This window comes from Peromyscus californicus, unplaced genomic scaffold, assembly GCF_007827085.1.
Source record: "Peromyscus californicus insignis strain IS unplaced genomic scaffold, ASM782708v3 Scaffold_10__1_contigs__length_136768540, whole genome shotgun sequence".
NCBI lineage: Eukaryota > Metazoa > Chordata > Mammalia > Rodentia > Cricetidae > Peromyscus > Peromyscus californicus.
In genome coordinates, this window is record NW_026294391.1 from 53,470,416 (window position 1) to 53,484,633 (window position 14,218).

The 14,218-nt window shown below is 36.4% G+C and overlaps 1 protein-coding gene across 1 annotated transcript in view; it reads right to left on the minus strand.

Moving 5' to 3' along the window:
- Positions 1 to 496: 496 nt before the first annotated feature.
- Positions 497 to 14,218, minus strand: part of Eda2r (ectodysplasin A2 receptor) — a 45,870-nt gene continuing 32,148 nt past the window's right edge. The window contains 6 exon segments of the mRNA XM_052745452.1: positions 497 to 1,583; positions 4,481 to 4,553; positions 4,555 to 4,646; positions 6,158 to 6,243; positions 6,779 to 6,933; positions 6,935 to 6,958. Coding sequence (XP_052601412.1) covers positions 1,201 to 1,583; positions 4,481 to 4,553; positions 4,555 to 4,646; positions 6,158 to 6,243; positions 6,779 to 6,933; positions 6,935 to 6,958 — 813 coding nt within the window. The 3' untranslated portion in view covers positions 497 to 1,200.

Sequence of the window (14,218 nt, forward strand, 5' to 3'; positions counted from 1 at the left end):
CTTCAGTCATAGCTATACTACACATTGGGCAGTTGTGAGCTCTTATTCACTGCAGTACATACACAAGAACTGTATTACCTCTTGATGAAGAAATAGACTGGGCATCCTTAGTCCAAAATTCAAAGATTCAAAATCCCAAGTGCTTGAAACTTTATAACTATTTGGCATGACACTATAAGTGAAAAATTTCATACTTGATCACACATGACAGTTTGTACTAAGAATAGTACATGAAAGTACCTTCAGGGAATGTGCACAAGGTGTACATGAAGCATTAATGAATTTTGTACATGTTCTATTTTTTTCTCCAAGATGTTTCTACACACACACACACACACACACACACACACACACACACACACACACACACACCATGTATATTTATACATACATATAACATATGTATATGTGACATATATTGAGATACATACACATATGTTTTGAAATCCAATGATGGAGTTAGATGAACTCTATAATGGGACTGCTAATCCTGGGTTCTAGCCTAGTTCTGAGATTGGGTTGCTCTATGACTTTAAGAAAATCACTTTTCACCTCTGTGGCTCAATTCCTGCTTGTTTAAAATGAGATTAGCATATTTCTGATTTGCCTACCACAAAGGCATGAAGTTATGAAGTTCAAAACAAATGTAGTGGATATAGAAGGAATTTGTAGTTTGCGGCCAAATGCAGGGAAAGGAAGGAAAGCAAGAAAGGAAGCATGGTATAAGCATTCTCATAAAGATATTATAAAGGACACTTGTGTATGTTTTCATTCAATCCTTACAATAACTTATGAGCAGAAGAATCTGTGTCTGAAAGGTAAAATGATTTCCGCAAGCTCATAAGGCTATTCAGAAACTTCGATTTATTTCAATATAGAGTTGCACACTGTTCAATGCTGTGCTGCTTATACACATGAAAGGAGAAAACTGAATATGACTAGTTAATAGTGGGGTCCAGATGAAGAAACTGGCATCATGTCAGCCTGCTCAGTCTCCAGACAATTGTTGGCTTACAAGTCTGATGTAAAATTAGCTGAAAAGCTTAGTACCACAGCTGTTGCCTCTCCAACCTCTATCAGCCCAATTTCCTGCCACTCTTCCTCCAAAATCCTATTGAACAATACAACTTGGAAATTTGTTGAGAGTGGCCCACACCTTCTGGTCTTTTAACCATACCTTTCTAGCTCACCTCAGTAGAGTCAAAGGCTGGGAACTTCAAAAGGTACGTAGAGCCCCAGCCTGTCTCCGGAGCTTTCAGCTGTGTTCTCCCTCAAGGTTTCAGCTCCAGGACAAGGGGCAGAGGTGGAAAACTTTTGTAGGTCCAGCTCTGTACATTCAATGGGGGTATGGACCCATTGAGAATGGCTCTCTGAGGCACAGGAGGCCATGGTAAAGGACTCCTGGGTGGGAAAGCCACGAGTGGAGCTGCAGTCGTCATCCAGAATGGAGTTAATTGGCTTGATCTCAAAGATGCTCTCATTCACTGGAAGTTCAGGACTTGTCTCCTGGCCAGGTGGCATGGGGAAAATAGAATCCTCCTCCACTGCCTTTTCAGCCTCATATTGCAACGAATCTCCTGCAACTTGAAGCAGAAAGCCACTGGGTCACCCACAGTCAGGGTTTCTTCTCAACAGGGTACCTCTTCCTGAGCACAAAATAGGGAAGGGGTGAAGGGGTCTAGGAGCCAGAGTTCCTCTTCCTTCCTGGAGGACCAGAGCATCTAGAAGTGGGCTAAAATCACACATTTCAGGAATATACTTTCATTGAGGTGTTACATTAAGTCTGTCAGATGATGGATTAGGGAAGACAAATTTATTCAGCTAGAGATAAATGCTTCATAGAAAAGATATTTTAATACACCCCCTTCTTCCATGATCTGTGTATATTATATCATATGGCAAAGGAACCATGCTATCAGAATTATGGTAGTGGATGTTAAAATAGGAAGATTATCTTGAATTATGCAGATGAGTTCATAAATACCGTTAAGATAAATCATATTTTTATTCTATGATTAATGATGAACATTTTAATTTAGTTCCATTTTTCTAGGTTACTAGATGCATCATGATAAGTGTAAGAAGGCAGAAATGACACAGAGCATTAGAAAGATGTAGCATAAAACAACATCAATATACGACTGCTAGTTTTAGAAATAGAAGAGAGCCATGATCCAAAAAAATATGAGCAGCCTCTAGTTGTTCTCAACTTCCTTAATACTTCAACCCTTTAATACAGCTCTTCATGTTGCTGGTTTATAATGATAGTTTTGCTACTGTTATGAATTATATTGAAAAAAATCTGTGTTTTCTGATGGTCTTAGGCAACCTCTGTGAAAGGGTCATTCTACCCCCAAAGAGATCGTGACCTACAGGCTGAGAACCACTGCTCTAGCAGCTGAGAGTGACCTTCAGATGATAGCCACCAAGAAAATAAGACTTCAGTCCTATAAATTGATGAGGATTTCCCTAAAGCATACAGAAAGAAACACAGTCCCACCAATTTCTTGATTTAGGCCTTGTTAAGATCCAGAAAAGCCTGCTAAACTTCTGAGCTATGGAAACTGAGACAATCAATTAAATATGTGACAATTTGCTATAACAATGATAAAGATAATTAACCTATCATTCATGCATGAGTCTGACTCAATATTAGGTTACAAACTGAGTATATGTTTATATTTCTCCACTGTGGTTGTGGTTCTGTAGTTCATTCAAATTATTTGTGAGTACTTAAGAAAATTTCATACACAATTATAAATTTCTGGATCATTTGAAAATTTGGAAGGTTTTGCAGTGGTAACAAAGAGAAGGAACTGAGTAATGGATTCTTGTTTAAATGGGAGATGGTCCTTCTAGTATGTCACAATTCCATTCTTTTTTTTTCCTGCATTTGCATTGGGTTTAATTCATACTAAGTTGATATCCCCTAGAAAGCCCTAGAATGTGTATAAGTCTCTGAGTACTAATAGACACCTTTCTCATATGCAAATCATGAGGAAGCTACCTGTCCTTATGCTCCCAGGAGGACACTACAATAAGTGTCCTTAGGCTAGAAAAAGTTACTCATTTTTTTCTCTTCCAAGGGAAGAACAGGGAGACAGGCAGTTCTTAGATACTTCATCACATTCACCTAGCTGAAAGCAGGGACCCAAATACTTCATTATCCATGATCCAGAACTAGTCAAGAATTCTTAATTTACATACCACCTTCCAAAGACTGAATGGTCAATGAAACAGAGATACAGTGGTCCACCATAATCTGAACTGTCAGAGCTACCAGAGTAACTTTACGAAGATTGAAGTAGAGTTGAATAAGGGTCATTGACAATCAAGAGGGAAACATTATATCTCATGAAATGCTAGATTCATCTTTGCTTAGAAAACATGGAATACATACAAATAAATAATTGATAGGCTCTAGAGCCAAATTGACTAAGCAAGCTCTATTTAAGAAGGATTTTCCAACACAAGTAGAGTGAAGCTAAAATAAAGTGTTGCCTCTGGCACAGTATCCACATTAAGTTAAGAAATCCTGACAGTCCTTGTGTTTAGTAAACTCTATCCTTTCCTTTACTAGCACAGGTCTATTTATTAGTCTGAGTTAGTTTTCTTGTCCCCATTAGGTTCTTAGTTACATTAATTGCACTGAAGCTGCATTGGACACTGGTATTCTTGTCTGAGATTCTAATGTCTTATTTAGTCCCTGATGATCCTACCTCTTCCATATTTGCTGCTTAATGAACTATACTTTCTTTATTACATTATTGGCTAGTAGATGAAGTTTTAAAAAGTAATTAAGACTTTAAACATCATCGTCTATCTTGATTTTCACGTAACCATGTCCTATGGCTTTGGCCAGTTCTCTTGAGCAGTAGTATTTTGGAGGACAGAAAATATAAGAAAGTTGACTAAACACTATGCTCTCAGTAATTTCATTTTGGGAAATTTCTACATTGACAGTATTTACTGTAGACCTCATTAACTTTTATTAGCCATGTTCTAGGTATAGCTAAATCCTCTTCAATTCTGATGTTTCAGAATCTATTAATACATACATACATAAAAGAGTTTAAAACAAATTATCCAATCCATTTTCACTTTAAAGATTAAAAATAAATAAACTCAAGGGGTCTAGATAATTTGAGTTACACTACGATTTAAAAATAGAATTAGATGTTTGGTCTTTAGGTTCCTTGACCAAGTGATTTCCCATTAAGGCAAACTCTCCACAAACCCTTAAAGCATGATAAACCAGTCTGGTCCACTAAACTTCAAGGTAGATTTCAGCCCTTTTGACATCCCATCTTTTTTGATGCCATCCCAGATAGCTCCCATATGATAACAGAGCATCATTCCCGGGAATTTCCGTTGTGGCGGGGAAGGCACATTAACTTACAATCTCAGAAAAATTCCTCTTTTTTACCAAAAAAGGTATCTTATTTCTGATTCACATGAAATGTTAAGCAGACACACTTACCACATTGACAATGTCTGTTGAAGATCTGCTTGCAGTAGAGGAAGAAGAGTCCAAGGAAGGCTAACGCAAACACCCACCAGCAGACTGCCCACCAGTGCGACAAGTGTGGCTTCTTTACCGGGAACATTGTGTGCATCTACCTTCACTAAGCTCAACTGGAAGGTACCTGTGAAACAACAACCAAACAATGGGAGCCATTAGTCAATGTGGGCAGTTAACACTCAGACAAGGGCCCCGAAGTTTTTAGGCCCCATCTTCTCTTTTAAGTCATCTATCAGGGCTGCTATGTTCTTACCTGAGAGTAAGTAAAATTATAATGAAAACAGCAGAACTCATATGCTGCAGACCTGGTATAAATTAGCATGACTAACCAAAAAAATGCTGTTATTGTGGTTTATTCATGCTATGTTTAGTAATATAACCTAAAAAATAGAACCAAATTAAAATGTTCATCAGTAAATACTGAATCAGCAAATCATGATTTACCCCTAAGATGTCATAAAAGACCTTTCATTTATTAATATAAATAGCCAGTAGAGAAAAACAAAGCGAAGAAAGAACCTTCATAGAAAATGTTGTAAAGCACAAAATATTAGCATATATTGTCTAAGAATATGAATATATATGAAGTAATGCAAACATTTAAACACTAGTGGAAAATGTGACAGAGGAATGTGCCCATGAATTATCACACACTTAAAGACACTCTTAAAGACATCAACACACTTGTAGCCAATGCACTTTGAGTGGGAACAATGTATGTCATGTCTAGACTGAGTCAGTTAAAAGCTGGTACATCTAAATCACTTCTCTCTGTGACAAGGAACAGGGCACTATCTAGTCTAGCAATCATAGGCACATGATGGAAGAAGGACTTTGCCTTATGAAAGGAAACATGGGATTTGTTTATTACCATAGGACAGCCTAGTAAAAAGTTGCTTAAAATTTCATCAAAGTGGTTGTTTCTATGGAGGGAAGGAAAGAAGGGGATTCAGAAAGGATCACAAAGGAAAGATTATTATGTCTGTTCTCTTAAAAATCTGAAGGAAATATATAAAATTTTAGGATTTATTATCTAGGAATCTCAGCTAATTCAGGACTTTGTATTTTTAGACTTACTTGTATTTTGCAATGTCTTTTTTATACGTCATGATTTTTAGAGATACACCAATAATTTAAAGAGTATGTTAAAAGATACACAAAAATTATAGAAAGTCAGACAAAAAAATAAACCTCAAGTGCCATGGACATAGACTAGATTCTAGTTCTTTCTTCATATTCTGATGTGGTCTAAAACCCAAGTACTTCCATATACCATGTACATGACTCTAATAGCAATATTGACTCTAATAGAAATTAAGTATAGAAATGCGGTTATTTTTTAAAGTACATTGTTACATTCATTACGCCATCAAACCTAGCCAAGTAGCTCACAAAGTATGAATAAAAATATTTTCTCATTAGATTCAATTTTTAAGACTAGGGAAAGGAGGTCCAATGAATTTAATTTGAATAATGAAAAGTTGGGGTTTAATCATAGGCGATTGCCTTCACCAATACTCCAATGAAAGGAGTACTAAGGAGTATTCTCCTTCTACAAGAATAAAGAAAGAAGTCTATTGACTTTGTTGACACACAGAGGTTTGGAGAAGATGGGAGAGAAAAGTAGATACACACACTGAACCTCAGAAGAAGGAGTCTGCTTTGTGCATGGGATGCATTCTTGGTCCTGCAGGCCCCCAATGCGTGTCTTTCGGTAGAACCTGTGATCAGAGCAGAAAGAAATGGCAGAGCCATGAAACAGGCAATTGACCTATAACAGTCCTTCCTGAGATCATAGGGACTAAGAGTCTTTCCTTCATGTTTCCTTCATTGGAAGCAGTACCTACCCTTGAGAGATCTCTTATTTGTGTGATCCAGTCCACCTTTTTCCTAATTCATCACATCCTATAGCCAAAAGGTGAGCTAAGGTCATGAGACAGGGAAGCAGTTAGATGATCCCAATTTCTTCATGATTTCTGTGCAATCTATCTAAAGCGACATTTTTACTTTAAATTTTAGGCAGAATGTCAGCATGATTAATAAGCTTTTTAAGTGCTAATCCATATTTGATAATTGCTGGATATTTTATATATAGGGATCTAGTTAGGAATGTATGGCTTCTCATTCATAGAGCTTCAATAGAGCATGATGTGGGTAGTTAGAATACTTTTATTGGGGTCTAAGAGGTAGGATGATAAGGGACATAAAAGAGCTTTAAAAAGTCCCAGATAGACTGATACAATTTAGTAGGCTTACCTGGGCATACAGTCGCCACAGATAGCATTAGAGGTATTTGTGCAGTTGGCCTTCTGGACCCGATTGATGACAGCACAGGTGATGCAAGTCTGACACCTGTGATGTCCCCAGGTGCTTTTATACTTTCGGGGAGGACAGGCTATGCAGTATGCATCTGCCACCTTCTCCATAACCACAGTCCTGAAATAGAGAAGTACTAATAAGAGCTTTAAAGAGAAGATCTGCTATGAGTCAATACATATGAATAAAACGTAAAGCAACATTTTTTAAACTAAAAATTTTAACAACATTATTGGGGCCATTAAATCAATTCAGATTGTAACCAACACAGAAAACTGAAATGGAACTAAGTAGTATAGTGACATAAAATGAAGTAAAGCTAAGTGCATCAATAAAAAGAAACAAGGTTATACTATGAAAAAATAAACTCCCAAAATTTTAGTTATGTGAAGACAAAAGACTATTTCTTATTCACACTCTGCCTGTAAGAGATTTAAAGAGGATTCTGGCCTATATTAGCCACAGTGGAGCATACATGAAAGGTTTCACTCTGTGCTACAAAAATATCAGGTAAAAGATAACATTTTGTCCTCAAGAAATAACACATTTCACTTTTATCATGCAGCACAGGCCACACACATCAACTGATCAGTATTAAGTATAAAGAGTACAAGAAAGTACAATTTTACAATATATCAAAATGTGGGTACTAGCAAATATCTGACATGAAAAAGTCCCTATCTTTTTAATTAAAACTTTTATAGATAAAACACATATTAGTACATATTGGGTAATGATGAAAAATTACTTTTTATTCTAGTACAGTAAAAATGTTTTAATACCCAGTGGATAAGGGATCTATCTGGCTTTTGCTTCAGGTCAGCTATCAATGCAATGATACTGGGACTATTACTCCCAACCTATTCTTTCTGTGCATAAGATAACTGAACAATTGAAGAGATTGGAACAGATGTTCTGTAAAGATTATTCTAGCTCTCCTACTATGGAAATCAGTGTGATGGCTCCTTAGAAGATCTATCTCAATGTACTACTCTTGGGCATATACTGAAAGTATGCTTTATCATAACACAGAGACACTTGCTCAACAATGTTTATTGATGTTTTACTAGCAATAGCCAGAAATTAGAAACAACCTAGATGTCCTTCAACAGTTGAATGGATCAAGAATGTGGGACATTTCCACTATGGAATATCATTTGCCTGTTACAAAATGAATAGTTAGGCAAATAGATAGAACGAGGAAAAAAAATCATCCCGAGTAAGGTAACTCAGATCCAGAAGGACAAATTTGGTGTGTATTTGATATGTATGGACATTGGCTGTTATGTCAATTATAATCAAGCTACAATCCAAAGAGGGGATGGACAGATCTCCCTAGAAAGGGGAACTAGAATAGGCAGTTATGGAGTGGTAGAGGAACTGAAAAAGGAAGATCAAAAAGGGTGAGGGAGGGAAAAGAGGGATGAGGGAGGGAATATGGGGAGAAACAACTAAAATTCAGGGTCATTTATGGGGTCGTATGGAAATTTGATACAGTAGAAGCTTCCTAAAGTATATACGTATATGAAGGCAATCTAAATGGATTCACAAAATAACAGAGGAGGCCCCGCTCCAAGTGGACATCTCTTATCAAAAAAAAAAAAAATAGAAGCCTCTAGTACAAGAATTGGGTTATATCTAATTGAGTTGTTGGCCAATATGGTCCAATGGGAACTCCCAAACAACCCAGAATGTTGCCAATAGTATGGGTTGTTCTCCAAAAACTGACTGCAAGGCCTAATTTTTGAAGACAACACCTACACAATTCACTAAACATGGAGACTTCAAGCGAGTGCCTACCTAGAGGCTTCACCTATAAGGACTACTGTTCTTGGTACCAGAAGGTACTCTGCACACTACCAAAGGAGAAGCATAAACACCAAACCCAGCTATTAACTCTCTGATCAACAATGCTGTCTTGTCTGTGAGATATTCTAGGTCAATGGTGGCACAAAGCTTGTGGGGGTAACAACCAATATCTGATTTGACTTAAGGTCTACTCTGTAAGATAGAAGCCATACCAAATACTGCTTGAGTGACTAAGAATCTGAGACTAAATATCTCAGGGACCTAGGATAAAAACAAATACTGGTGTTCTAAAAAAAATAGCAATAAAATGAGTCCTAATGATATTCTACTATACTCATAGATCAGTGCCTTGCTCGGTCATCATCAGAGAAGCTTCCTGCTGCAGCAGATGGGAACAAATACGGAAGCCCAAAGCCATACATTATTCAGAGAGAGAGAGACTTTGGAACTCTCATCCTTAAATGTAATATCTCTATCAAATCCCTCCTCTATAGGATCAGGGAACCCCACAGAAGAGGAGGTGAACAGAGTGTAAGAGCCAGAGGGGATGGAGGACAGCAAGAGAACAAGGCCCTCTAAATCAACAGGATCAAAGCTCATGTGAACTTACAGAGACTGAGGCAGGGCCCACACGAGTCTGCCCCAGATGGTGTTCTAGAGCTGAAAAGAGGAGACACATGTCCCCATCCCTAACCCAGAAACTGTCTCCATTTGATAGCACTTGCAAATGAAAATGTAGTTTTCTCCAAGGGAATGTCATTGGAGAAGCAAACAACTCTTAAGGGTAGGCTGCATGCCTAGCAGTAGATGGCTGACAGAAAACAAGCTCGATGGCATCTTTGGACATTTTTTTGTCTCACAATGTCATGTCAGGGCTTTCCCTTTTTTTAAGTTTACCTTATTTTTTATTTTTATTTTTACTTTCTTTTATTTGTATATTTTTGCTTTCTTTTTACCCTACAGGTCCTTGCATATATATTATGGCTTTCAGTTGAGTGTTTCTATGGGATTCCTGAATATGAGAATGAATGAGTCTATTCTATATCTGTTTCTTGTGCCTTCTGTTGGGCTCTTTTCCTTCTATTTGTTTTTCCTATTCTGATGTGTGAGTTTCTGTTTTATCTTATTATATTTTATTTTATAATTATTCCATATAAACCTGTTTCTTTTCTACTGAGAGATAGCAAAGGGGTATATCTGGATGGGAGGGGAAGTAGGGAGGAATGAGAAGCAGTAGAGGGAAGGGAACCATAATCAGGATGTATTATGTGAGGAAAAATTCCACTTTCAATAAAAAGAGAAAAAACACCTGTACACTGTGGTTAAAAAATTATTCTACCTCTGACAGGTCAAACAGCTACAAAATTCATGCCTGATAGTACTCATAGATTTTTTTCAAGTTTATGCAAAATGATACAGTATTTCTGTTTGGGGGATGAAAATGTCTAAGAAATAGATAGAAACAAAATTGCACATGTGATTAATAGCACTTAATTCTATAATTAAAATAATTGAATAAGACAACTTATATATACCACAATTAAAAACAGCAAGTAAACCAATACACTTTGTGTTTTCTTGGGGAAAATTTTGAGATACCTTTTAATACTTGGATAACTATGTGAAAAATAATAAAATATAATTTGGTCCTGATATTATCAACAAAAACAAATTTCAAATGAATCAGATATTTAAGAATTAAAAGTGAAAAATACTTGGAGGAGTCAGTTGACTTTCTCTTTAGACTGGGGAATAGGAAAAAACTTTCTTAATTGTAACTCAAAAGTCCAAAGTCTATAAATAGCTAAGAATGTAATAAAAAATAAAAGAAGGTTTAGGCACAACAATTTAAAAGCAAAAGTGTAAAACAAAAAATACATATACCTTGTATCACAGGCTAAATTTTTATATCTCAAATATATAGAACTGAAACAACAACTGACTAGAAACTAAATACATAAAAATAAACATAAATGGTTCAGATGAGAAATGTTCAAACTTACTCATAACCAGGTGAATTAAGTACAACGCTATCCTCACATGTGATTTTTCACTTACTAAAGTAAACAAATTGCAAAAAAAAAGTTAACAATATCATGTGTTTAGAAAGCTTCAGGGTAAAGAGAGAGATGGCTCAGCAGTTAAGAGCACTGACTGATGTTCTAGAGGACCCGGGTTCAATTCCCAGCCTGTCCAGTGTCCAATTATGCCAGGAGAGAGAGAGAGAGAGAGAGAGAGAGAGAGAGAGAGAGAGAGAGAGAGAGAGAGAGAGAGAGAGGAGGAGGAGGAAGGGGGAAGGGAGGAGAGAGGGAGAAAGGGAGGGAGGGAGGGAGAGAGAGAGAATTGCATTTAGGATTCTGTCCCATAATTCAACTGTGCATGTGTTGTTACCATCATGGCTAGTGCAGAGTAAGTTCTCAGTGAACAAGTAACATTAGGTATTGCTATGCATTCTGAAAGTTCTCAGTGAACAAGTAACATTAGGTATTGCTATGCATTCTGAAAGTTCTCAGTGAACAAGTAACATTAGGTATTGCTATGCATTCTGAAATAAGTAGGACTCTGGTATCAGAAGAACAGGATGTGAGTCCCTGTTAACTAACTGACTAGAGAAGACAATCATGGAAGCTATCCACATTCACTGATAATCAAATAATAAATTTACATATTGTTCAGCATTTTCCTTGATTTTACTGGTTAATTCAGATAACACTTAATAAACAAATATTATGTATTATGAATCTGCCATGGGTATCATGACTAAATGATTAAAATAAGACAAAAATCCCTGCCTTCACAGACTTTTATACTTATCTATTCTCCATATAAACTTCTAAGGTTGTATTATTACCCCTATTTCAAAGGGAAAACTTTTTGTGCCAAAACACTTGGCTAACTCATGAGATTTCTCCATGCACAAACAGAGATACTGTGCTGTAGTGGACCTGAGCAACAGAGATATTGACACAAGTAGCCAGTCAAAGTACCATCTTTATTTTTTGAGTCTAAGAATACTATGTGAGGCTGGATGTCTGAGTATATACTGGAAGGTAGTATACTACAATCACTACAGTCTTAGAAATATCTTTCATTACAAAACTCAGAGACTTCTTTCCTTCAAATGAGATAAATAGAGAAAATGCTCAGGAAACATCTTCCAACCAACAGGTAGTCTAGCAGAGTAATGCAAGACCCAGAAATGCCAAAGAACAAAATATAGACCAATTAATATTTCTAATCCAAGGATATAGAAAATTAGTCTTTCAACCTGACATCCACAAAGAAGTCCAGAATCTGTATGTTAACACAGATAACTGCCTGATAAAGTAGAAGATTTTAGTAGGACTCTGAGTATCCTCAAAATATATCACATACCATAAACACCCATGACAACAAGAATCAAAAAATTCGCCGGCAGTGGTGGTGCATGCCTTTAATCCCAGCACTGGGGAGGCAGAGGCAGGCAGATCTTTGTGAGTTCAAGGCCAGCCTGGTCTCCAAAGCGAGTTCCAGGAAAGGCACAAAGCTACACAGAGAAACCCTGTCTCGAAAAAAAAAAGAATAAAAAAATTCAGATTAATGGAAAAAAGACAATCAACAAACACTACCAGTTAGATGAATCAATTATTGGAATTGTTTAACAAGGATTTTAGAGCACCCATAAAAGGTGTTTTGACAAGCAATTACAAATTACATTTAAATATGAGAGAAAATTAAAACAACACAGCAAGCAACACACATTTTCATTGGCAAGTATGGTTTTTGACATTAATGCTCAAGCAGGCTTGAAGCTTAAGGTCATTTTGCTCCTGCCTTCTGAATGCTGGAACTGGAGCTAGAAGTAACCATATTTAGCTCAAAGAAATTATTTTTAAGAGCCAAATGGAAGTTATAAAAATAGCTAAATAAATGAACAAAATTCACTGAGTTCACTAGAAAATTAGAAAAATCACTGAACCTGAGGATAAAACAATAGAATAAATGCAATTCAAATAGTAGGAAAATAAGATTAAAATAGAAAAAACAAGACAAAGATTGGAGAACTTTGGGGCTAAAATCAAGCAATAAAATTATCAAAGTCATATGAAAGAAAAACCAAAATAATTTCCATCAAAAAACACTCCAAGAAACAGAGGCTGAAAATTTCACAAATTTAGAAAAAGAATCACCAAATATGATGATCAATTAACATAGAATAAGTTCAAACAAATACACACAGAGTCAAGTAGTAAAAACAATATGGTAAATGGCACAAAAAATAGAGATGTTGACCAATGGAAAAAAAAACCCTGAAGATCCAAACATGAGTATGCATAACCACATCCATCTACGATTATACAAAGATGCTAAAAACATACACTGGAGAAAAGACTGCATCTCCAATAAAGGGTGCCAGGAAAACATGATGTCCACATGTAGAAGAAAGATATCAGACCTGTATGTATCACCTTTCACAAAATCTAACTCCTAATGGAACAAAGACTTAAATGTAACATCTCAAATGTCTAGAGGAAAATATATGAAATATTCTACATGAAATGAGTGTAGGAATGGACTTTCTAAATAGGAATTCAATGGCCCAGAAATTGAGATCAACAACTAACCTCATAGAATTATAAAGAGGAACTTCATAAAACTTAAAAGCTTCCATACAGCTAAAGAAATGATCACATGAAGAGTACTCCCACAGAATAAGAGAGAATCTTTGCCAGCTATACATCTGAGAGTATTAACATCCAAAAGATGTAAAGAACTCAAAAAACAAACAGACAAAAAACCCTCATAAATAATCCATTCAAAAAATAGGCTTGAGATATGAACAGATGGGAACAGCAGGGTACAAATGATCTGATCAGGGAAATAGGAACGAGAGGCTCTAATTATGGAAGGGAGAGGAAGATAAATACAGAAGAAATGGGGAGGAGGATGAAATAACAGTAAGCATGTCTAAAAAAGTCTCAAGGAATCACACTATTAGGTATTTACCTAAAAAGCCCTATTAAACATAACTCTATGTATAAATATATATATATATATACACATATATTAAATAAAATTTTCTTTTTATTTAACATAAAATATGTTGACATAAGCTTTTGGTTGACAATGCTCCCTCCAAGAGCCAAAGACAACCTAACAAAAACCCCAACACCAGGCATAAGAAGCCTTCTTTTGAATTTTTGGCTAGGCTTGTCCAAGAAACTCCTAAAACAAACAGCCTATTGCTATTGACATTGATTGCCCTCAAAAGCAGAAGGCAAGTCTCTGGTGCTAAAGACACTATGCACTTTAGGCATACGGCTCAGAGGCCCCTGTGCAGGAACTAACTTGAATGTATCTTCTGTGAGGACTAGCTTTCCTGATTCCAGAAGAGACCATGGAACCTTTCAAGCTTCCAAAGGAAGGACACAACTAACCGTCCTACCCATCTATGATGCCTATGAAGCACAGCAGTGACCACCATGATATAATAAGCCTAATAGGTACAGCAGTGGCACACATACCTTGGTGGTAACCAAGAGCCTTCTAATTTCACTTAAGATCTGCTCAGCAAGAGGGAAGTCATGCCTG